The sequence below is a fragment of the Balaenoptera musculus genome, chromosome 13 (assembly GCF_009873245.2).
Source record: "Balaenoptera musculus isolate JJ_BM4_2016_0621 chromosome 13, mBalMus1.pri.v3, whole genome shotgun sequence".
In the NCBI taxonomy this organism is placed as follows: Eukaryota; Metazoa; Chordata; class Mammalia; order Artiodactyla; family Balaenopteridae; genus Balaenoptera; species Balaenoptera musculus.
In genome coordinates, this window is record NC_045797.1 from 14,253,704 (window position 1) to 14,278,540 (window position 24,837).

The 24,837-nt window shown below is 44.3% G+C and overlaps 2 protein-coding genes across 6 annotated transcripts in view; one reads left to right on the forward strand and one right to left on the reverse strand.

The window, feature by feature from the left end:
- Positions 1 to 9,391, forward strand: part of REEP1 (receptor accessory protein 1) — a 113,912-nt gene extending 104,521 nt beyond the window's left edge. For 3 of the 4 annotated variants that reach the window (XM_036873236.1, XM_036873237.1, XM_036873238.1), the window contains 2 exons: positions 4,137 to 4,288; positions 6,309 to 9,391. In XM_036873236.1, the coding sequence (XP_036729131.1) occupies positions 4,137 to 4,288; positions 6,309 to 6,380 (224 nt within the window). In that variant the 3' untranslated portion in view covers positions 6,381 to 9,391. The remainder of the gene's footprint in view (positions 1 to 4,136; positions 4,289 to 6,308) is intronic. The other variant, XM_036873239.1, reaches the window with a different exon arrangement.
- Positions 9,392 to 12,900: 3,509 nt separating this feature from the next.
- On the reverse strand, positions 12,901 to 23,362 carry MRPL35 (mitochondrial ribosomal protein L35). 2 transcript variants are annotated; one of them, XM_036873240.1, is made up of 5 exons: positions 23,253 to 23,328; positions 22,163 to 22,177; positions 16,883 to 17,072; positions 16,095 to 16,239; positions 12,901 to 13,247 (listed from the first exon to the last, which is right to left on the reverse strand). In XM_036873240.1, exons 1-5 carry the CDS (start codon positions 23,293 to 23,295, stop codon positions 13,059 to 13,061), a joined length of 582 nt encoding a protein of 193 aa, XP_036729135.1. In that variant the 5' UTR covers positions 23,296 to 23,328; the 3' UTR covers positions 12,901 to 13,058. The 2 variants fall into 2 exon arrangements, with proteins under 2 accessions (XP_036729135.1, XP_036729136.1); XM_036873241.1 differs by lacking the exon at positions 22,163 to 22,177 and having other exon boundaries at positions 23,253 to 23,362.
- Positions 23,363 to 24,837: the final 1,475 nt, after the last annotated feature.

Consider the following 24,837-nt stretch of genomic DNA (forward strand, 5'->3'; position numbering starts at 1 on the left):
TTCTTGCGAGGAAGCAGCTAGTGATTTGTCCACACCATTTCCCTCTGTGATGGTGGGAAAACCCCTTGGCTCTCCAGGCCTCAGTCTCCTACTCTGTAAAGGGGGAGGGGGGGCGGTTTGAGCTCGATGCCCCTGGGGCCCTTCCAGCTCTGACCCGTTTTCTGCGGGTGAAGGGTGCTGAGTGTGAAGTGTCAGCAGATGGTGTCGGGGGAGGTTGGTCTCACACCCGGGGCTGGGGCAGTGATGCTGGGAGAGAGGATTTCAGGGGGTCACAGACGCTTTGGTCAGAGGGGCCCTCCTGGTCCCCCGAAATGATTTCCATCTGTGCGTCTCAGGCCCCAGGAGAGCGTTCTGCTCCATTCCTGCCCATCTGTTAATCGTTTCCTGTTGTCTCCTGCACATCTGTCTCTCTTTTTGTGCTTCTGTTATTCTCTCTCTCTCCCGCTCTTACCTACCGCCCTTTCTCCCCTCTTTTCTCTCTACCTGCCTTGATGTTCTATAGAGCTGAAAACTGAATTCTATTACTGCTTGAAATTAGTCATAGAGGTGGGGTTTTTTTTTCCTTTTTTTAAAAAAAATCAAGTGCCTGCGACATATAAAAAGCAGAGTCATCTCTTTTTATCCTCTCTATTAAAAGAAAGAGAGAATTGCATCTTTCTTGAGGGTGGCCCCGGGGCAGTTTCTTTCCTCAGCAGCCGGAGCCGTCAGAGGTTTGGAGCGCGGGCAGAGAGTGAGCGTGTGTCCGTGTGTGTATACCTGTGTGTGTGCACGAACGCTCACACGTGTGTGTGAGTCTCATCCCCAAAGGTCCTTCCCTAACAGAATATTCTCTTCTCTCTCCTCGGTGGCTGTCGGGGGACGCTGATGTGAGTGTTCCAGATGGGCGTGCCCTCCTCCAGATGCCTTTGCTGACTTTCATTAATGGCTCCCACTAACGTGTGCTGCGGGGGGAGTGTTTGCTAACCCCAGGGTGTTTGCTGCACTGGTGGGACGGGGAGGCCCGGGGCTCCTGCAGAAGGATCAGCTCGGCCTTGGAGGGCTGGGAGTTTCTCCCTCCCTGGCCTCTCCACGGAGAGAAGAGGTGCAGCTGCTTCCTAGCCTGCTGTAGACACGTTTGCTAATACAGAACGTCCGTCAAGGCCACACACTCACTCCCCTGCTGACCCCTGTCCTTTCCTAGAGGCCGCGCAGCCTCGGGCACCATGGTCAGCTCTGCGGGCTCAAGGCCTTGGCTGCCGTTCCTTGAGATTTGGAGGTGGTTGTGGCCATGACCTTGCATGAGATGCTCCTCATACAGGTTGTCTTCAGGAGCCATCCGAGTATTAAGATGTGGGCAGCAGTACCCTTTTGGGTGAGAACCTATTCAGTCACCAATTCTATTTGGATCTACAGGGAGAGGAGTGCTGAGGAGGCCCACCATCGAATTTTCTGCCCAGCCACTCATCTTCGTCCTGGTGCCCATCTTGGTGGGACCAGGTTCTGTGGGGTTTATATCTTCATTTATACTCCTCCCTGTTCCACAAAGGATTTAAGTCTGGTTGTGGAAATACAGATGATAAATTGAACCAACTAAGAAAAATGAAGCTTGAGAGAAAGGGAATAGGCAGGTAGGATGGAGTCAGAGTGAGAAGAAAAGTTTAAGTGCATGTCACAAACTCACAGACTGTCCAAGATGCTGGGCTTCCTGGCAGCCAGTGCAAAGAGGGAAACGCAGTTAAGAGATTCAGCGTCATAACACGGTAGCCAACCAGAGGCTCAGAGGCTCAGCTTGTCCACAGTGGTTATTCTCATGGGTCCCGAGAGTCAGGCAGAACATTACAAACAACATTCTTGGCAAAACCCCTCCATGAACACAGTGACCAGTAGGATTCTCTTTTTGGCAGGTTCTCTCTGTGGCTTCCATCTGAAGCTACTTCCAGCCCCCAAGCTGCCCACACTAACTTCCTTTGCTCCCCACCTCTGCTGAGGTTGAATGATTGTTTTCCATTCCTGCCTGGATATCTGGGTTCCCCTTGATCCATCGCTCCTAGTAGGCTGGAGGGTCACTTCTTTTCTACCCTTTAGTCCATGCTCAAGGATGCAGTGGAGAACAAACTCAAAGCCATTTTTGTTTCAGTCCTGAGATAGTCGTTGTTGTTGTTATTATTATTATTATTATTTTGGTAATGTGTGAGTTCATTGCTGAGTCTCAGTGACTTCAGACCCTGGGAGCAGGCTGAATTGTTCGATGCCTGAGGATGTTTTGGTGACTCTGGGCTGCCCTCTGAACCCCAGAGTGATCAGTACAGAGAAAGCCCTGGTCCCGGATTTAGAGGGAACCACATGTGCAGAGGCACAGACTCACACCAGTCCCCTAGCCCGTTCTCAGGATGTGGGGTTCTGTGCTGGGGCGGACGGAGCTGGCCAGGCTGCTTCTGCAGTTTCTGGCCTCGTCTGAGAGCTTTCGGGCCTGGGCTGGCCTGTCTCTTTTTCCTCCTGTCAGGTGTCCAGAAGGAATGTCCTTGTGATAGGTGTCGAGTTCTGATCTGGGACAAGAGCCAAGCCCTCTGAGATGATGTCAGGTCTCCACCTCGGTTAGTGGGGTTAGTGGGCGAGCAGCCACTGTGGGTACAACCCCGGGGTCAGGTGCTCAGAGGGGCCGAGGAGGGTCAGCCATAGCTCAGGACGCTTTCTGTGGGGCTGAGGCAGTGAGACTGACGGACAGGAGAACCAGGGTGCGCGGCACAAGCCATGTGGTACACATTCCAAGCCCCGCTGGGAGTAGAGAGGCAGGCAGGACCGGAGCATTCAGGGAGGGCTCCCTGGAGTTGCCAGCCTTCATGTTCCTCGGTCCTAAGGATGCAGCTGATGTGGCCAGGGGAAGGGACCAGAGGGAACCTAAACCCGGAGGAGACAGGCTGGGGAATGCACTGGAGCAAAAAACGCAAAGGAAGTTTAATGATCTCGGACTTGGCTCTTACTCAGGTGCTGTCTGAGCAGGTTGCTCCCAGCCTACAATTCAGCTTTGAAATCCGTGGTTAAGACAGCCCTGCTCTCGTGCTGCCTCCTGCCGGCTGTTGGGAGTATAGCAGCAATGACCGGGAAAGCGGCTCAAGATTAGGTTAGTTTTACTAAGCCCACACCGGGTGCTGTTATTCCCCTTTTGATAGAGAGAACACGTTTGGTGGCTGAAAATGTTTTTGGGAGAAGTAGCAGGGTGTCCCAGAAAGAGCTCTGGTTTTTATCTGCAGGCCTCGGGGTGGTTGGACCAGGTGATCTGAGGGCCCCCTGGCTGTGCATTCTGTGATTCTAGGTAAAAACAATATACGAAGCCTAGAAAGATGTGTCTCTGGGTGTCAGATAAACTGGGTATGGGCAGGAAGTATTTTATATCTCAACTGAGATAGGACCACATGGCCAGATGACATGAAATATATGCTCAGCATTGAACACTGCAAAAATACCGTGCAGTCAGTGACACGAATCCATTCTGGTGCTTTCCCTGTGGATTAGTCACGGCAGACCAAAACAGGAATCCTGCTGTCGTTTTTGAGGGGAAGACTGCTGCTAGATTCTCCTTCCACTAGGCTCCTTTGCTTCTCTAGGACTTAGCCTTTGAAGTGAAAAATCTACATAGCTTTGCTTAAGGTTCTCTTTGAAGGCTTCCTGGCATTTTACATCCTGTCTCTTAAAGAATGCTTGGAGCTGAATGTGCAAGTGTAATTAAGGCACTGTCAGCATTGCTGGTTTGTATTATAGAAAACTGTGCTATTCCTCTCCAGAGGTCACTGCCACCATCTTTTCTAGAGATTCTTCCCCGGAGCATTCTTCTGGTATGGCCTCACAGCTCTAAGCTGCAGGGTTAGACATGTCTCAGTTAAGGCAGCGCTGTCCCCACCTCCCCTGGTAGCTTATCAGTAGATTCTGAAGACTGTGCTCGTTCCCATGCACAGCACCTCACAGTCTCACAGTTGCAATGATCCTGGATCCTCTGCAGTACCGCTGGAGGATACCGGGGCCTCGGCTCTCCTAACCGGCCTGGCTTGCCGTGCTGTGTGCCTAACTTTGACCTTGCGTGCCCTTCTTCGCTCCTTTCTACACTGATCCCACCTCGCTGTACTTTGTCTCCTCTGCATAGATTGTAAATGGACATTCAGTGGTTGAGGGGGATGTGAATGAGGGTGGTGTGAAGGCGTGGGAGCCTCACCAGGTCCAAAACCCATTGGCGTTTTCCGATGAGGAGGAGGAAGACCTGCTGGATTTCATATACAAGTATAAAGCACCTCGAAGGACGGAGTTCCCCGTGGAGGTACACGGTGTTGGGGGCTGCGGGGTGGAGCGTGTGTTTGCACAAAGGGCTCTGCCCTGGAGAACTGGGGCTCCTGGGAGCAGCATCTCTTGGGGCACCCAACATCTCCTGAGTGCCTGGGGTGGGGAGACCTCCCTCCATCAAACAGGCAGGACAAGCCACTAGGTAGCGTCCAGCTACTTGCCAAGGGGTGAAAAAGACCCTACTACTTTTATTTGGAAATAGGGGAGGTGAGATAGTGCCTAGGGATTAAAAAAACAAACAAACAAAAAAACCCAACTACCAACCTAAGGTGATGTGTGAATGAAAAGCAACCAAATGAGCGTTTTGGAGGAAGAAAAACTCAGAATGTGTTATATGACAAGTCTTTATAAATAAAGCGTGTTCATCCCTGTATCTCCATGACACAGCGTAGTGCCTGGTACAACACAGATGTTCATAAAATGTTACAGAAGGGGCACAGCCCTTCAAAATGACCAAAACAACACACTTGATCTGTGTACTCTTGCCAGTTGTAGATGCAGATGGAGTTTTGGCAGCAAGAGGGCCAAGCCTAGAGCCTCAGGGCCTTGCTCTGTGCAGGGTCACCAGCCTTGGGCTCGGGTGCCAGGGCCTGCAGAATCGGGGGACCCCAGAGTCTTCCTCTCTGTCCCATCACATCTCCCCTCCTCCCCCTTCTGCTGAACACTGCGGCCTGAGAGTCCATCTGAGGCAAGTTGGGAGTCCCCCTGCCCACAGAGCAGAGACCCTTGTGAGACTCAGGTGAGGCAGTGCATGGAAAAGCTGACCTCCTTCCCGGAGGGCAGAGAAGGTGCCAGAACCATTCTAGGTCCTGAGGCTTTGTGCCTTTTTGCTTTTGTTTTTGTACAGCTGCGCAAGCTGCTTTACTGTTTATGGTTAAACTGCTTGAGGCAGATCCCTAAAACAGAGGTTTCACTGATTCTTTTCTTACTGTGTCCAGAGGTGGCTGGTAAACATTTCCTAGTCGCAAAGGTGTAGCGTGAGGACTCAGGATGTGGAAGGCCAGAGCCTTCCGTTCCTGCTTCTTTCTCTTCCGCCTCCCTTCCGTGTGCCCGCTGGGCACCAAGCTCCTTGCTGGGAAACGGTGGTGAACTCGGCCCTGCTCCCAGGAAGTCACAGTGTGGCAGGGGACACAGTGCACAGAGCAGGCACGCTCCCCCCGTGGGCGCAGAGTCCTCTGATGCCCTGTCACGTGCTAAACAATGTGAGAACCAAGGAACTGATCCTGGCTGTGAGTGGGCCATGTGGGTGGGGCTCAGGAGTGACTTTGGACAGAGAAGGGAGGAAGGACCTCTGGTCAGAAGGGATGGAGGTATGAAAGGGCAGTGTAGAAAACGAAGCTGAGTACAGAGAGTTGGGGCCAGTTGTGAACCCCCTTGAGTGCTATGCTAGAAAATATTTCCCTTTTCTTTTATTGTGATAGTAACTTCCCCTGTGATTTGTGTGTCCCATGGAAGGAGGGGTCCCTTGATAGTCATCTGTAGGGAAGATTAGGTGGAACCCTTCATACTTAAAGGCAGTGTTTCCTCTGTGGTATGGTCTGCTGTGCATGAAGGGATTTCACCTCCAGAAAGAGGACTGGAAATTTGGTGATGGAAATTTTAAGCAGGTACCAAGTAACACGAGGCTGGTTCCCCAGGGGAGAGATGGGGAGGTCTTTCTGCTGAGTCACTTGGTAAGATCACTTTGCTCTCAAGGCAGAAACAAGATGTGTCACCCTTCTGTGTAGCCATTCGCTTGGGAGATCCAGGGACTTAGGAGAACATGAAGAGGGAGGCGCCGGGCTCCTCATGGCTCAGCTTCACGGGGATATTTGGGCTGTGACTCCGATTCCTACTGTGGACACTCCGAGTGGGCCCCCAGCCGCACCAGCCTCTTCACACACGCGTGCGTTTGACCAAAGGAGCTGGAGTCTCAACACAAACCCAGCCGGGTGCTGTCCTCGAAAGCTTCCATGCTATGCCAAATTGAGGGGTCCTTTTTCTGTTTCCTCTACCAGGCACCGCCTAGAATCCTTCGATCTCGCTTCAGGAAGAAAAGTACCTCATCCTCGGCCACTGAAACCACGTGAGTGAGATGAGCCAACAGCGCTGGATCCACAGAATGTTTCTTCTCTGCCTTAAAGAGCTATTTATTCACTAATAACATAGAAACCCGCAAGCTGGTGTACTGAGCGTGCAGCCTCGGACGTGGCCTTTCCTCTCTCCCCTGTTCCACTTTTAAGAGTTTCTCTTCCCCCCTCCTTTTCTTTCTTTTGCTGGGGAGAGGCTAAAGGGAAAGGTAGTGCGCCGGGGGTCAGCAGTTTTCCACAACTGGACCGGCGTACAGACAGCAGTGTTTTAGAAATAGAAGAGAATCACCCCCACTGCTGGGATGCACATTTGTAATTTCTTGGTTGCATACTTCGTTTTTAGTCCTGTATATGCAAACAAAGCAATTTTCTTTTTAACTTTTTTTTGTTCTTGCTACTAGTACTTTGGACTACGGTGTACATATTTACGGCTTTTGGCTTAATGTAGTGGACTTGTAAGGTTCTGATGTGTAAGAAAACTGCAAAAGCAGAAGTGTAAAAAATTATTTTGATTCTAGAGAATGTCTCAGATGTGCTTATGAAGCTTCCAAATACAACTCGAGTACAACATCCCTTTTCCTGCAGGGCGATGGTCCATATTCTTCAGACAGTTAGTCAACAGACCAGAGAAGTTTAGAATGAAGAGAGGCAACATTTTAGTGACAGGTGTGAGTGTAACGAAGTCAGGGGAACAGCCTAGAATAAGAGAAAAGTCACAGGAAGCTTGTCTCCCCCATGGATCCAGGATTAGGAGCTTCTGAATCCTGACAGGGGATTTATCATTGTCTTAGGCAGGAGCCTCGCCCTTGGTAAAACTTCTCTTGGGCATGTAGACTTACAGAGCTGTTGTAAGGAATCATTTTGAGTGGTTCAAAAGTGCTTGACGATGACTGCGTCTCCATAATAGTACCCAGTGCTGTGACTGATTTCCCCAGGTAGAGGAGCCTACAATGGGAGCGCCTTGTTTTAGGAAACACTAAGCGAAAACCAACCCATCCACCCAAACAAAAGCAACCCTAGAATCATGCTTTGCTTCAGATACGCGGTGAAGTACACCTGAGACACCTGGGTAACAATCCAAACGCTGGGTTCTAGAAAGGTTTCAGAGGTTGAGATCTTCATGGATGTGACTTGCTCCTCAGCTCAGGGGCAGCTCTGGCTCATGCCCTCTGTTCCCTTCCTGGCCTGTGCAGAATGTGAACGAGAGAGATGTCGCATGCTCACGGGCACTCATACTTCATACAAGCCCGCATCGCTTAGGAAGAGAACAAATCACTGTCTGAGGGGACTCCCTGCTTAGATTGAGAATTTTATCTGAAAAGAAGAATCTGGTTTAAATAGCATTTTGGTCTGAGGCAGCTGCTCTCCCCTGGTAGAGCTGAGCCTAAATGTAGGACTCATATACTTACGCTTAGAGTTGGTGTTTCCTTTCAGTGTGATGCATGCAGTGGTCACAACGCAGTTACTTATAATACTTGGATTGTGTTTGTTCATAGATAGGCCCTGAACACTAGAGAGTGTTATGTACCGCATAGAACCTACTGTCAATCAGCTATAAACAGGCCCAGTTAAAGACTGAGCTACGCAAACATACATCAGTCTCTGCTGGTGACACATTGGTTGGATCTTAGCCACCACGGAGAGGGTTTTACTTGAAGTTGATTGTTACCAGATGTGCATATTTATATCCCTTTTCCCCACAGTGCCTCTGAAGGTGACTTTGTAATTTACAAAAGGATTTAGGAAAATAAACCTAAAAGCAAATTTGTGGTTCAGAGGGCAAACAGAGGCTGTCTGTTCATTGTCTGTGCCCCATACCCACCAATACCTAAACCCCTTAGGGAAGACAGAAAACCTGTTTTCTTCAAGCTCACTGAATAGTTTCAGACAGAGGAAAAATATATGCTTTAAAATGTATTTACCTGTCATTGGGAGTACCCAGAATTATCAGAAACAAAAGCAAAAAAAGCTTAACTTATTAAGCAGCTTTTTAGCAATTTTTTTTTTTTGCCAAAATAATAAATGCCTTTAGCAGCAGAGATTAAAATCCTATTGTGAACAAACTATATTTTCACCATTTTACAAGGGAGAGTTTTAACAAGTATGGGCTTTGAAGTTTGCACTCAACTATGCCAAAAACAAGTTTGAAGCACTCTACTCTCAGACATGCTGTATTATTTCTCATTTAAGATTTAAAAAATATAAAGGTATCCAAACTGCTGTCTTAATGTAACTATTTTTCCTTCAAGTGTTGGTTAGGGAGTTGGATTCTCTCTTAAAAACACTCACTGTACAACTGAGAGCAGCTGTCATATTTCTGGCAAAACATGTTTACTTATCCAACAAGCTGTATATTTGTGTGGACTGACGTAAAATGTGAATGCCTCAAAGTGTACACGTAGTGATGTGGAGTTCTGTCTAGAGGATAAAACTGAATGTTTTTCATTGGCTGATTTACAGACGCAGGCTGTTTACAAAATGCTAGCTGGAAAGTCTGTACTTTTCATGTAGTAATTTTCGGTTCTTTGCTATTGAGCACCTGTTCTGTTTCTGAGAAGATGAGACGTGGTATTGTATTTATAAACTGGAGAGTTAGGCATAATCCCTCCTGGCTTTGTGTGAATAGCTTGCTCACTTCGCTGGCCTCTGAAATGTGTGTTCTCTGTAGTATACTGTCCATGTGTCTGTGATAATAGTGCTTGTCAACCACGACCACCACCGAGTACCTTCCTAGTTGTTCACCTTGCACAGTATTGGAAATGGTAAAGGATGTGTGCTTCATTCACAAACGGCACACACTCAGAGAGCTGGCATTCTGGACTGTGACCGTGTACACTTGCCCTTAGTTTATTGCTGTAATCCCCATAGAACGATCTGTAATCAAATAGTATACTGAACTGTGCATCAAAGGGATGTAAAATTACAGTATTCCAAAGGTTGAAGTTCTGCTGTTTTGTTATAATGCCTGATATATATCTTGAATAAAGTCTTAACATTTTTCTTTTAAAAGACATCTTTGTAATGTTGGGCTTATGAGGAAAGAGAAAATACATAAAAAAAAAAAATGTATTCGTCAGCAAGGATTAGAAGCTGAGTACTCAGCCACTAACTGGCCTGGTGCCTGGTGACTTGGCTTTGTGCCTACTGCATAGAATTGTTGCAAAGAGAAAAAAATTAACTGATATCTGTGCTTTGAAAACCAGTTGATCACATAAATATAAATCTGGTACTATGTTTGTTTTACGTTTTTAAAGGTCACCAGTGGAAACTAGGTAGCTGTGAAAACAGGGCAGTTCATCTGCAAGGCAGTTTTAATTCTGCAAACAGACCTTTGGTCTGTTGCTTTCCTTCTAGGAACCTGTGTCCTCATCTGCAAATGCGGGAGAAGGGATGCAGGTCAGAAGAGGGCGGGGCACATGGAGATGCACCGGGAGTTATGGATGCCCTTAATGCCACTGCAGCCCTTGCCTTTAAGATACAAACGGGTACACGGACTTCCCTGGCGGTCCGGGGGTTAAGACTCCGTGCTTCCACTGCAGGGGGCGCGGGTTTGATCCCTGGTCAGGGAAGATCCCACATGCCGCATGGTGCGGCCAAAAAAAAAACAAAAACAAAAAAAACCCAAAAGACTTGGAAACTCAAAATCTGAAACGTCACAATGAAACACTCATTTACTTTGCCTTTATAGTCCTGTGTGTTTGACACGAGGACTGTAAAGCATAGCAGCAGCAGGTAAAGACAATGATACAGAGGACTGAAAGAAAGAAGAGATGCAAAGGAAGGCTGAAAATCCACTCATTAATCATTTCCTGAGCCAAGTCCAATGTCAACAGAACTGATATTAACCAGGTTAAGAGCTGACAAATAACAGAAAAGCAAAGTTATAAAATTTAAAAGCTGACTTGGTTCAGTGTCATAAAGAAGTATTTAGTATTTATGGTGCTAGATTACAGTCACTTGTTGATTTTGATGTGAATTTTCATATGTTGTTAGACTTGACTTGGGGAAATACACAGGATTCCAAGGAGATGGACCCGGGTTCTGTGACTTACTAGTTGTATTTTGGGTAACGTATTTAACCTTCTGTGAGCTTCAGTTTCTGCAAATCTAAACTAGGGACAGATAATATCTCCCTTGCAAGGTTGGTATGACGGTTAGCCGTCTTGTGGATACATGCTGGGACGTAGTAGGTGTTAAATAAATTCCACTTTTACATATACTTGAATGTCATTTAGATAGACCCTTTAATGTAATGAGATGTTTTGTTGTCAAACCATAAAATCACTGTAGATGATAAGCCCTGCTACCCATAAAACAAAAATTACATGTATGAAAATTCCCTTTCCCCTAAATCATCTGCCTGTCAGCCCTTCCACTTCAGTCCATCTCTGGCTGCTGGGGCCTTAGCCAGCCCTTGTCTCTACCTCTCCTGCCCCTGGCCCAGAAGGGAAACCAAGGTGCTCTGAGGCCCAGGGACCCTGTTGTCCACATTGCACTAAGAAGTCGCGGAGGTGGTAGAAAAGGTTCCTCCTCCTCAGCTTCTTCGGGCACCAGATCCATCCCGCTTCCAGGGCTGAGTGGAAGAGGTAAGGAGCCAGGCAGGTGAGAAATGATGTGGAGGCCTTGTGAGGGACTGGCTTCTGCTACCCCAGAAGCACGAGGAAATGAAAACCCATCAAAACAGAAAGCCATTCCATGTGTCAAGTTCTTGAGATTCTTGTCTCAAATCAAATGTCTGTTCTTGGGCTTCCCTGGTGGCACAGTGGTTGAGAATCTGCCTGCCAATGCAGGGGACATGGGTTCGAGCCCTGGTCTGGGAAGATCCCACATGCCGCGGAGCAACTAGGCCCGTGAGCCACAACTACTGAGCCTGCGCGTCTGGAGCCTGTGCTCCGCAACAAGAGAGGCCGCGACACTGAGAGGCCCGCGCACCGCGATGAAGAGTGGCCCCCACTTGCCGCAACTAGAGAAAGCCCTCGCACAGAAACGAAGACCCAACACCACAGCCAGAAATAAATAAATAAATAAATAAAACCAAAAAAAAAAACCCATTAAAATGTCTGTTCTTTATTAACTGGTCCCATAAATAGACACACGCTTGGCCTTGGAGTTTTAGAACACTCTCTTGTCACCCTTTTTCCTTTTAGTGAACACACACTGGTTTCAAGGAGTTCCTCCAATAATCCTAGTCTGACATGCCACAGAATTCCAATTTGGTTACCTTTTATCTTCATCTATTAATAGAGGAACTGCATCTTATCATCACCAACTATTATATTAAAGGACCTGAAGCAGTAATTGAGGCATAATTGTATTTAATAATGGTTTTTCAACCAGTCAAAATGCTCTGCTCTTTGAAAATGCTTCCCAGATGATTCTGACGGGAGAGCGGAGAACCACTGCCCTAGACTATAAGCATCCTGAAAACCTGAATTTTCCTCAATGCCGCTTACCTGACCCTCTTCATGTGAACAATGCTTAACTTTTGCATCGTTTCTAAAAATGACTGAGATTACTTTTCCCCTTTAGATTCTACAATGTGTCTTTGGAAAATTTTGGAAAAAGTTTACCCTCACAATTAAAAATATGAAATCTCAAGTGGATAAATGAACTTTTATAAAATACAGTATCTTTTAACTCTTGGTTAAAAAGTTTTTGTCTCCACTTATACAGCCTCTTTAGCTTCACGAATGAGCATACTGAAAGGCTATTTCATTTACTCCTCTCAATAAAAATCCTGTTCCAATGAACTAAGTGAGAACTGTTATGAATGCAGTGAACCTAGTAACCCAGACGTGTTACCACCCCAGGCTCACCTCTGAGGGAAACTGCTCACGTCACTATTTTTGGCTCCATGTGAACCTGCTAGCCCAATCAGATGGGCCAGGGTGCGCTCCTGACCTCAGAACAGCCAGCCCTACACTGGTCGGTGACCCCTGGTGAGGCCTGGTGTAAAAGGACAAACTGACCCAGTCAGAGTCTCTCTGCAGTTAGTTAGAGACTGGAGGTAGGAGCTGAGGGTCACGACATAGAAAAGTACCTCAAAGGTGCACGCTAGCTTTACTATGGGAAGCAGACAGTAAGAGTAAACAAAAGCTGTGAATCAGAGAAGTTGGTGAGGAAAGAGAATGGAGCCAGTGATGTAAAAAGAACTGAGCCCCGTGCATGGCAGACCCCAAGCCTGAAGATCCACCACTTCTGCTGCTGAGGCCCCTGGAGGTGCCTCAGATCCAGTATCACCGTGTAATTTCTGCTCTTCCTGAGGCCTGGGGGTTAGTTCTGGGTGGGAGATGGGGCTGTGAGGTGCTCCTGTGTTCCCAGGCACATATCCTTAAGATAATGTCACACTGCTTGAGCTAACTTGTTAGCTTTACAGTCTTTTTACGTTTGTCCTAGCTGGAGATTCCTTGCAACTAAATAAGCCTAATTGGAACAACTATTTAAGCCATTACCATTTGTTAAAAATAATCAAAATTTAAAATTTCTATTTCTCTGAACAAATCTGGGAATGTTTAATCCATTAAGTTTTAAAACATTGGTTAAGTTTAATGTTGGTACTGCATGTTTCCATATCAGTTGGTACAATTTACATCATGTCTTATACTATTTCATCTTCGCAAAGACATCATATACACAAAGATACACATTCAGTAACTGGGAAATCATAAAACTTCTGATCTATACTTTCAAGTTTGTTCGGTCATGATACTTCTGATAAAGATCATCAGCATACCAGTTTCGCCTCTTCCAGAAAGACGTTGTCATTTTATCTAAGAGCTTACTTTGGGTTTTATTGCAGAAGACAAATTCCCTCAAGCGTCTTTTTCTTGCAACCGTCTTCTTCCATAATTTTTTCTTATAACCAGCCTGTTAGGTAATATTACAAAGACAATTTAAAACATTATATTATATAGGAAACAACAGATATGTTAACCACTCATGGTTCATAGGCCCGCTGGAAACAAAGACTAAACTTTCATAGGGGCTGGTATGTTTTTCAGAAAAATGTGATTCTCAGTGTGGGGTTAGACAGAGAAATCGTGTGTAGTTTGAAAAAGGAATATTAATAATTTAAGAGTTTTAAAAAGATTATTTAAATTAAAGCCACAGCAAATAAAGCTAAATAAATCGTTGTGGCTGGTGAAGTACAGGGTAATGATCTATAATTGTAACAGCTAACTTTATATGCATTACCTTATTATCTCTTCAACAATCTTCAACAATAACATACTATTATTCTCATTTTACAGACAAAAGAGAAACAATTAGAGCAGTTAAGCAGCAGGCTGAGGTCGGAGAACTAATAAGAGTTCTTAACCACTACACTGCTATCTTCCTAAAGTGGAGGATGATGAAGGGAGTACTGGCTAGTTGGTGACACTTACGTTCATTTAAGGGGGCCTAAGTATTACAAAGGCTGAGAAGCAGAGTTCTCAAGTATACTGTGTCATTTATTCTTTTCACACACTGGGGGGACCAGTTTCTACAGTAAGTACTTTTCTAAGGAATAATGACTGCAGGAAAACTATTATTGGGAGTGGTGAAGGAATAATCCATGCATTATTAATTTTGAAGAATTTTTGGAGAAATAGATAATTAGATCGAATATAAAACTATAATCATAGCCTGTTTATTTTTTTTCTTTTGGCCGTTCTGCACAGCTTGTGGAATCTTAGTTCCCCAACCAGGGATTGAACCCAGGTCCTCGGCAGTGAAAGCGTGGAGTCCTAACCACTGGACCACCAGGGAATTCCCAATCATAGCTTATTTAAACTAGAAGAGACCTTAGTTGCCCCTCAGGTTAATGCTTGGCTACAGTAATTTATAGGAGAGGTGAGACTAGAAACGCAGCTACTGGTAAGAGCATTTGGGTCCTTTCAAACCAAGGGCTCTTTAGGGCAGCACACTAACTGAACAAAACCACAGCTCTTTGCTGAGAAGGTGCCTTGGGGTTCCTGACATGCCTTAGTGTCATCACTGTGACCAGCAACTTCTACAGTAGTGATGCTTAGAAATAAGGAAGGGTTATTTCAGAGTTCTGGCTTTAAAATGCCAGAGATTAGATGGTTAATTCTCATTACTTACAATTCTAAGTTGAAAGATAAAAAGAAAAAATCCCCATATTTGTGTAACAATTTTCTAGTTTGCAAGCCAATCTGGGTCCCTGTGGATCTCTGACATACAAACAGCTAGTTTGCTGTCCTGCCCATCAACAGCAGAATAATCGCCTTTGAAGATTATTCTGTGGAATGTAACCACTGTTAAAATGCTCGAGACTTTTTAGACAATCTACAGGTTCAGAAATGGAAGGAGGGAATAAGCAATAAAAATTAGGGACACCTGGATGAAACTGTGCTGCAGAAAATGCTTTCTGTTTTTATACATTAGTGTAAATTAACCCACCCAGCTTTTTGTTTTCTTCTTAAAATTAGATTTTGATGAAGCAGGCCATTCTGCATATGGAATACTTTTGGGGGCCTTGAGCAGGGACTAGGTATTATGATTGGAGAATTCGATCAGGTCATTTGTAACAGTGTGAGGGTTTCAGGGCCCAGTAAAAGGGATGTGGAAAGGAAGGCAAGGAAAACCACCCATTTAATTTTATCTAGGGCCAGATGAGGACCTGGAAATAATTAGTATAACAAAGGGGAGGAAATGTTTCCAATGGTCCAAAATTCATAACTATCTGCTGAATTACTTAGTTCAGCTACTTATGGATTATATGAGCTTCTACTGACTAGTGTAGGAAACTAACTACCACAGTATTGTTCCAATGGAGAAGTGAGCTGAGAGTTCCAATTAACTTATTTGTCTACAAATTTAGGATTGTTTATAACAGAGTACCTTTCAAATAGTGAGAAAATGCTACCAATTATCTTATTTTCACAGGGAAACAAATTTTGATCTTTAAAGAATTATTTGTTTGTTAACTCCCAAGTAGTAAAAGGGAATTAGGATTTGAAGTTATCAAAACTCAAAGGTGTTTTGCAAAACTCTGGTCTTCAGCTGCTTTCTAATTATCACCTACTCTGTTTCCATGAATAATAAGGACATGAATGGAATAGACCTGCTGCTGTGGGAGAAGACAGAGTAGGAATACTCTGTCAGAGTCTGCCTCTAGAGGCCATGGTCCCTGGCCAGAATAAGTATTGGAGTTCTGTCTGATATGATCACCAATCATACACACCAACAGAGAAAAACTTACAAAGTCAAATTTAAAACAAGTATATGAGGGGTTAATGTTCCACCATAAAGATTAAGCCACCTGGAGAACCCAATCCAAGGTAGGCTGGAAGCTATTCGGTCCCAAATCTGCACCATGGGACTAAGTCCTCGCTGAAGTCCGCTCCGCTGTTTTAATGCTCTGGGCTTAAACAGAGCCTCCCCACAGGTTATTTACATATCGGGGGCTTCAAAGGGATTCCGGTAATCATCAGACAAGACAGACATGTAAGAGACCTGAGATGAACCTGTCCTGCAGTGAAGACTTTCACCATTGTGAATAATATTTTGTTATATGAATAGTTAAAAATGTTTTCTTCACATGTATTCACTTACATGAAGAGATGCCTGTGAAGCCAGGACTTAAGCACAGCACTGTAAAAGCTGCTGGTAGGATGGGGGGAAGATGTGTCAAGGAACAAGCTGACTTCTGCTTCAGTTTTATCTAACCTCACACTCCTTTTCTAAGCAAGTAACTGTGTGAAGACTCACCTTCCTCCTTAGCCACAGGCCAGAATGAAGTCGAAGAAACCTATAGACGGCAGCTTTCACAGTCTTCCTCTTGCCTTTTCTTGAACTGTAGTATGTTACAGTTCTGACTGGTGGCTTCAGGATGTTTGGGAGCAAGGGGACCACTCTAAAATATATTAAAAAACTTTTAACTCAGCAATAAGACATTAAAGGATAAAATCCACTTCTATACTTAGAAATGAAAGCAGCAGCTCCACTGGAATAGCGCTCACTTTCAATAAACATTGTTACTCCAAATGATCCGTGACACTACACATAAGAATGGCAACTATCATCAATTTGCAAGTCCTCCATAATCTACCCCCTCAATCCCTAGGAGAGAATTTATCCTGCTATATTTTAATCACCTGATTCCTTATCCATCTGCCACTAGATTATAAACTCCTTGAGGACTTTAACTTATTTTTATCTTCGTATCGTTTTTGCCAAGTATGGTGCTGGGCACCCAGGAGCGCTTAACTAAATATCTGCTGACTGAATGAGCATGACACGCAGCCGAGCCTTGCAAGTTGAGCATCTTGTTCACCCCCCCACTTTGGCTGACAGCTTCCACCCAGCAAACCACATCTTAGAACATCAGAAGTGGGCCCTGTGTAGTCATCCCTGATGCTGGCATGTATATTCTCCCATCCTTCAGGCAAAGTCTATATAATAAACCGGCAAAGAATATCATCTACTTCTAAGATGTTGTAGGCATGAAGATTTTAGAATTTTTGCCCAAGCATCATGTTTACTGAAATATACTCAACCTATTGAGGACTGTGGCAGTCTGCCCACATGTCAGGTTTCTGACAGATGTGATCAGTCTGGGAGCAGAGGACACAGCCAGTGTCTGAATATGACTGAAATGTCGGGAAGACAGTGCAGAACTAAGACAGGCATTCTTGGAGCAGTTTCGATAGGCTGAAGATGCCAAAATATTCAGGGGCCGTAAGATTCCTGGAGAGAGAGAGAAGCATATATACTTAATATGACACTCCAAAATACACATCCAGGGAATTCCCTGGCAGTCCAGTGGTTAGAACTCGGCGCTTTCACAGCCGGGGCCTGGGTTTGATCCCTGGTTGGGAAATTACGATCCCGCAAGCTGCGGGGCGTGGCCAAAACAAAAACAAAATTATGCATTCAGATATTTAAAACGAAGCAATGTAACAAAGCAACCAAGTATTATACATAATTAATGGGTCCTGAGCATCAGACTCACACGTGGAGCTTTTTATCCTTGCTGAGGTATAGCTAACACACCACAAAATTACCCATTTATGTACAATTCAATGCTTTTTAGGAAATTTAGAGAGTTGGGCAACCATCATCACAGTCCAGTCTGATGTGTCCTAGTTCTACATTCAACAGTAGGAGACAAAAGACGTGTGATGTTAATTCCCACCACATCTTACACTGTGAATACACAGAACTCCCGCACATAGGGAACGGCATGGCAGAAACACAAAAGCTCCTCGGCTCCGCAGAGACGGCAGGTGGCAGGAGGAGGATTCATAAAGAAAACAGAAGAGGTACTTGAGCTTCCCTCTAGAAAATGAACAGGCCATGAGAAGAGGAGACACAGAGCCCAGGCAGGATGAACAACGTACGCAAAGGCAAGGAAGCCGAAACAAATCCATGTCGGGAGCGGGGACTGGACCTGCCACAGAGGCTGAGCACTGTTTGCCTGACTATCGGAGGTGCCTGGGGAGTAGTGGGTAACAAGGTGGGCAGCTCAGAAGGCAGATCACGGAAGGCCTAGATGTGTGGACTGAACGCAGTCCTCTTTATCAATCCTTCACACCATCATCGGACTCAAGAGTCCACGGCTGCAAAGCAGAATCACTCACAGGGCTCTGACTCCACTTGTAGATTCTGAGTGAGGCTAGTGTGGGACTCAAGAATGTGCATGTTAACAGAAACAGAGTCACAGATATAGAAAACAATCTACGGTTATCGGGGGGAAGGGGGAGAGGGATAAACTGGGAGATTGGGATTGACATATACACACTACTATATATAAATAATCAACAAGGGCCTACTGCATAGCACAGGGAGCGCTACTCAATATTCTGTAAAAACCTATATGGGAAAAGAATCTAAAACAGAGTGTACATATGTATGTGTATAACTGATTCACTTTGCTGTACAGTAGAAAATAACACAACATTGTAAATCAACTATACTCCAATAAAAATTTTAAAAATAATAATAAAAAAAGAATGTGCATGTCAATAAAACTCCACAGGATGATGGAAATGTCTGAAAAGAGGATTGCGGTGATAGCTGCACAACTCACTACATCAAACTGTACACACAGGGCCTCCCTGGTGGCGCAGTAGTTGGGAATCCGCCTGCCAATGCAGGGGACACGGGTTCGAGCCCTGGTCTGGGAAGATCCCACATGCCATGGAGCAACTAAGCCTGTGCGCCACAACTACTGAGCCTGCGCTCTAGAGCCCGTGAGCCACATCTACTGAGCCCGCGTGCCTAGAGCCAGTGCTCCACAACAAGAGAAGCCACTGCAGTGAGAAGCCCAGGCACTGCAACGAAGAGTAGCCCCTGCTCGCCGCAACTAAGAAAGCCCACACACAGCAACGAAGACCCAACGCAGCCAAAAATAAAATAAATTAAAAAAAACTGTATGCACAAAACAGGTAATTTCATGGTATGTAAATTATACCTCAATAGTTGGTTAAAAAAAAGCTCCACAGGACTTCCCTGGTGGCGCAGTGGTTGAGAATTTGCCTGCCAACACAGGGGACACGGGTTCGAGCCCTGGTCCGGGAAGATCCCACATGCTGCGGAGCAGCTAAGCCCACGAGCCACAACTACTGAGCCTGCGTGCCACAACTACTGAAGCCCGCGCACCTAGAGCCTGTGCTCCGCAACAAGAGAAGCCACCGCAATCAGAAGCCCGCGCACAGCAACGAAGAGTAGCTCCCGCTCGCCGCAACTAGAGAAAGCCCACACGCAGCAACACAGCCATAAATAAATAAATAAATACATAAATAATAAATAAATTTATTTAAAAAAAATCTCCACAGGTGAGTCTGATACTAAGTGAGGGCTTGGAATCACTTTCTTATTGTCCACTGCACTGATTTCACATGACAAATGAGGGGCAGTGTGGAGAAGTGAAATGCCAGTGTTTGAGCCAGACTGGGTTCATATTCTAGCTCTACTACTTACCAGCTGTGTGACAATGGGCCAGTTAGTTAACCTCTCTGTGCCTCAGTTTCCTCAAATTTAAATGAGGTTAATCATGGGCTTTCCTGGTGGCACAGTGGTTAAGAATCCACCCGCCAAGGCAGGGAACATAAGTTCGAGCCCTTGTCCGGGAAGATCCCACATGCCGCGGAGCAACTAAGCCTGTGCACCACAACTACTGAGCCCACGCACCACAACTATGGAAGCCTGCACGCCTAGAGCCCACGCACCGCAACAAAGAGTAGCTTCCGCTCGCCGCAACTAAAGAAAGCCTGCATGCAGCAACGAAGACCCAACGCAGCCAAAAATAAATAAATAAATAAATAAATAAATTTATTGAAAAAAATAAATGAGGTTAACCATAGGCAGGTAATGAGAATTAAATAAGATAAAATATGTAAAGTACTGGGAAGAGTGCCTGGCATAGAGAAAACATTTAATAAATGCTAAAAGCAGACAATAGAAAAGAGCTGAGGAATGCTTAAAAAAGATGGTATAATGTTAACAGGTGGCAGAAGGAAGATGGAATACTTAAAACTCTTATTTTGCTTTTCTCTTCTCCATCAAAGATAACAATTTCCAGTCACCTGGTGACCTAGTGGTTAGGATTCTGGGCTTCCACTGACGTGGCCCAGGTTCAATCCCTTCTAATCTCCAAGTATAAATAATTAATATCTCAAAGAACTGAAACTATCTGCAGACATGATTACAAGCCAGGAGGTAATCTTTGAAAGATTAAGTGAATAGGTGGATTGTAGACAACAAAATGTTCCAATTTTCACAGATCATCGGAGCTTGATATATCTCAATTATAAAACACAACAAAACTCTCAGAAGTTCTTGGAAACTGCCCCTGAAGGAGGTGAGCAGATGCAGTCCAGAAATAACTGGGTAAACTTATCTGTAGAAAAAAAAAATGTTAGAATGGATAAATAGAAATGCACAGAAAAAAAAATTTTTTTCATCAACCGGGAGTGAACTGTTCCTTGAAAAGAACTTCATTTCACTTTTTGATGTAGTCACCAGCCTGAGAAATCATGAGAATATCTAGACAGTGTATCCTGACTTTAGGAAGGCATGTGAAAAGGTTTCTTATATTCTAAATAAATATAGAAATGTGGGCAGGACAATAAATTAGGTAAATTCCAAGCTGACTGGAAACTGTACTCAAATTAGTTGATTGCTGCTCTCCTGGTGGAAGTGTCTTCCTGGCTCCCTAATTGACTCTTATTTTTCCCCAATTTATATGAAGGTCCTGAAGCTGTACAAGGCATGTTTAGCAAATCTGCATAAAAACCAAGCTGGGAACCATGGCTTATTAACATATTTGTGAAAAGATAGGCTATCTAGACTCAAAGTGATCTCAGTAAAAGGAAAAACAGACCAAAATTAACAAAATGAAACCAGGGATAAACAAACTGAGGTTAGAAAAAAATGGTTCCTGGAACAACAGGAAGGGTGACTGTGGCTTGAGAGCAGTTTCTGGGAAAATGACTTGGGGGGGCTTTATCCACCATGCCCTCTCCTGGACCAACACTTTGATTTAACTTGTAAAAACCAAAGTCCAACTTAGACTGTATTAACCAAAGGGCAGCTCACAAATCAAGGGCAGTAATTAACTGCTCCTTCAGTCTTCTGCCCTCTTTGGGAATTTCACTACAGACAGGCTTTCTCTTAAACACCCTCTTGTATGGAGAACACTGATGTTTTCATGAAGAAGGTGACACAAAACCAGTTTCGAAGGAGTAAGAGGAGGTAGTGGAAACAGGAGGCCAAAAATGGAATACGTAGTACGTTTGGGGAGCTCTGGGGAATTACAAATAGCCCCCCTGTGGCAGGAATCAAAGGAACGTGGGGGTAGGGGGAGGTGAGTGTGACAGTGTCTAAACTAGTCTTCAAGGTTTTTTTTGATCCCATACCCTCTAAATGAATTTTGAAAAATTATGTACCCTTGCACAAGATTTCAAGTAATATCTAAAATTTTAAATAGTTTAAAAAGGATATAATTTCCAGTATATTTCTAAAACTGACATTTAAAAATAAGCTGTCGCATCACTCTTTTAAATGTTTTCAATGGAATCTAAATACCATAGTGAGTTAATACCCGCCTACATCATCAATTGTTAAAAAACAAGGACAATAAATCCAAGTTGATGAAAATAAGAACTTTTCATCAAAAGATACTTTAAACAAACTAAAAAGGCAAGCCAGAGTGGGAGAATATATTGGAAACACATTTAAATGAGAAAAGACACACATCCAAAATACATAAAGAACTACTATAAATCAATAAGACAATTCAATAGAAAAATGGGCAAAATATTTGAGTATTTCACAAAAGAAATTCAAATGGTTAATACACACGTGGAAAGGTATTCAGGCTCATTACTAATCAGGGAAATGCTATTCAAACCGCAACGAGACACCACTAAATACTCACCAGATTGAAAAAATGTATAGGTCTAACAATACCAACTGTTGATGAGGATATGGAGCACACAGTGCTCGGTGACTTTAAATAAGCGCATCGCTTTGGCAGCATCAGGCAATGCAGAATATATACATACTCTCTGATTCAGCAATTCCACAGCTAGTTTTATATGCATAAACACACACACACCTTAGAGAAACTCCTGCACTCATGCACCATGACACAAGGCCAATCAGCTTTGTACCTAACCGCCCCAAAGTGGGAACACCCAAATGCCCATCAATAGTAAAATGGAGATTTGTAGGGTAGTCCCATAAGAGACCATTCTATAGCAATGAGAAAGCATGACAGCTACGTGTAAAATGAATGAATTTCACAAAGAAAAAGAAGACACAAGAGTACATACTATGTGATTCCGTTCCTGGAATGTAAAAAAACAGGCAAAACTAAACATATATTACTTAGAGATGCACATATAGATCTTAGAACTATTACAGAAAAAAAGACAAGGTAATAATAAAAGTGAGAATAGTGTTTATGTTTGGTGGAAAGGGGCAATTTTGGTTGAAGAGGCACACAGAGGTGAAGGCTCCTGGTAGTGTCCTATGTCCTGGCCTGGGTGTTAGTTATACCGCATGTGTGCCAGAGAGTTATTTGTTAAGGTAGTCATGTATGCTATATACATTTTTCTTTATATGTTATATTTCACAATTGAAAAATACCCCACATAAACCAGCTCTTCTGTAACAGTTGGAAACTTTACACTTTTTTCTTTCTAGTCTTGTTCCACAGAATTTTATCCTATTTTGCGTGAACGTAATTTACCGATCATCGTATCTTATTTGAATGATCTTTAACTTTTGCAAAAGTCCCTACAGTGACGGCAACCCTTCACTTCTGTCATCTCTCTGTCAAGAAGTCCTTAAGGCTGCCCTAGGGCCGCCACTGAGTGAAGCAAGCAGCCGCACTCCCTGCACGTTGTGTGCACTTCATACAGCCACGCTACAGCAGCCGGGTACTACACGACGCGCTTTACGTGCTCCAGATCATGTAGTCCTCAGGTGGATGGTGTTATCCCTATTTTAGGGCCGTAGATCTGAAGTGAGAGATAATTAAATAACTTTTCAAGGTCAAAGCTCGTGAGTGGCGGATCCTAGCCTCGATGGGACTTTTCTGTCCTCCTCGCCCCCCATCCCAGTCCTTCTGGTTTGTTTTCTAGGGAAGGCGGAAGGGCTAGGAGCCGGTAAGGAAGCCAAAACTGCGGGACACCCCGGTTCGCGAGGGTCCAAGAATCTCGGGGATCTCCGGTGCTGGCGGCCGAACACAGGCCGCCCCGGAGAAAATTCGGAACAAACCTCTGGCCTCATATAACGACACCCCTCCTTTCTCTCTTTTTTTTTTTTTCCCTGTTAACCTCCACGCTAAACGCCCACTCCATCCCGCACCAGTCCCTCCTCCTGTGAAGGCATGAATCGAGCTCCTTGCTGCCCACTGACCTGAGGCTGCTCTCACAGTACACGCAAAAGCGGAGGCCGCCATCTTGCCGCATTGCTTTACGGCAGCCGAATTGGATCTAAAAGCTTCGGAGCAAGAGGGCGCTAAGGAAAAGTAACCTGGGCGGAGTCGGGGAAGGGAGTTAAAAACATGAATAAAGGAACGGTCAAGTCTATCTTTATTGAATATCTTCTTTATGCCAGGCTGTCCTTCACCGCTGTAAAACAAGTGCCTATAGAATAGTGCCTGGCATATAGTAGGCTCTCAGTAAATTCTTACTGAGCATTTGATTGAAAGATGTATTTAAGTACCAGCATATTTGAAACAATTTCTTTTTGCTCATTTCATTAAATTAGTTTGAAAGAATAAAATGTATCCTTCCAAAGCTGGGATACGTTAGGCTAAATTAACAGGAAATAGCAACATTATTAGAATTTTTTTAAAAAAGTTGAACGCCAACTCTAATCAAATGAATGTAAGTATCCCGAGGACATCAGACACACACACTTTTTTTTTTTCTCTCTCTAATCAATAACACTGTTATTTGGTAGAACAGCACCTCAACTCTTCCTGAACAATCTACATACCTTATCTTATTCCTGAAAATTAGTGATCATACATTTTTAAACAATGTTCATTCAAACAGAAAATAAACAGCAAACCTCTCTCCCATCCTTGTAGTCTAAGATACTTGACGCATATACAATATATGGCACTATTTACTGGTTGAAATGGGTAAGGGTCAAACACTGAGTCTCAAGGAGTTCACATTTAATAAGGAGACAACTACAGACCATAATAGGCAGATAAATGACTGATGGGGCAGTTCAAAGTTAAGGAGGGAAGGCTCCTGGTTGGGGTGATCAGGGACAAGGAGATAGAGTATAACATGGATCTTAAAGAATGGGGAGGATTTTTTAACAAGGGCAAGGTCACTGTTGGCAGTAAGAGCATCAAGCGCTAAGGTGAGACGAGAGGAAGCCAAGACAGAGAGACACAGGATTTATTTAGAGCAGTGGTTTTCAAACTTTTTGCTCTTGGAACCTCTTTACATGCTTAAAAATTGTGGATCCCAAAGACCTTGTGATTATATGGATTATATCTATTAGAATGTATTATATTGGAAAGTAAAATTGAGAAAAAATTTAAATGTATTGTACTAGTTTCCTATAGCTGCTATAACAAATTAACTCAAATTAGGTGGCTTAAAACAACACAAGTTTATTATCGTACAGTTCTGTAGGTCAGAAGTCCAAAATGGGTTTCACAAGGCTAAAATCAAGGTATCCAGGGCTGTGTTCCTTCTGGAGGCTCTAGAGAAGAGTTTGTTTCATTGTGTTTTCCAGCTTTTAGAGGCTTCTTGCCTCTTTCCATCTTCAAAACCAAGAATCACATCACTCTGACTTCTGCTTCCATTGTCACACCTCCTTTTCTGATCTGACCCTTCTGCTTCCCCCGTCACTCCTAAAGACCCTTGTGATTACGTTGGGTCCACACAGATAATTCAGAATAGTCTCCCCATCTCAAGGTTCTTAATTTATCACACCTGCAAAGTTCTTTTTTGTCATGTAAGGTAACATATTCACA

Bases quoted from the DNA above. Each gene is read 5' to 3' on its own strand.
- MRPL35 (XM_036873240.1), bottom strand. From the start codon at position 23,295: ATGGCGGCCTCCGCTTTTGCGTGTACTGTGAGAGCAGCCTCAG. The intron at 16,240-16,882 runs GTTGAGTATATT...AATATATTTTAG, and splicing joins ACTGCCACAGTCCTCAATAG to AGTGGTCCCCTTGCTCCCAA. The intron at 13,248-16,094 runs GTGAGTCTTCAC...ATTACCTAACAG, and splicing joins GCCTGTGGCTAAGGAGGAAG to GCTGGTTATAAGAAAAAATT.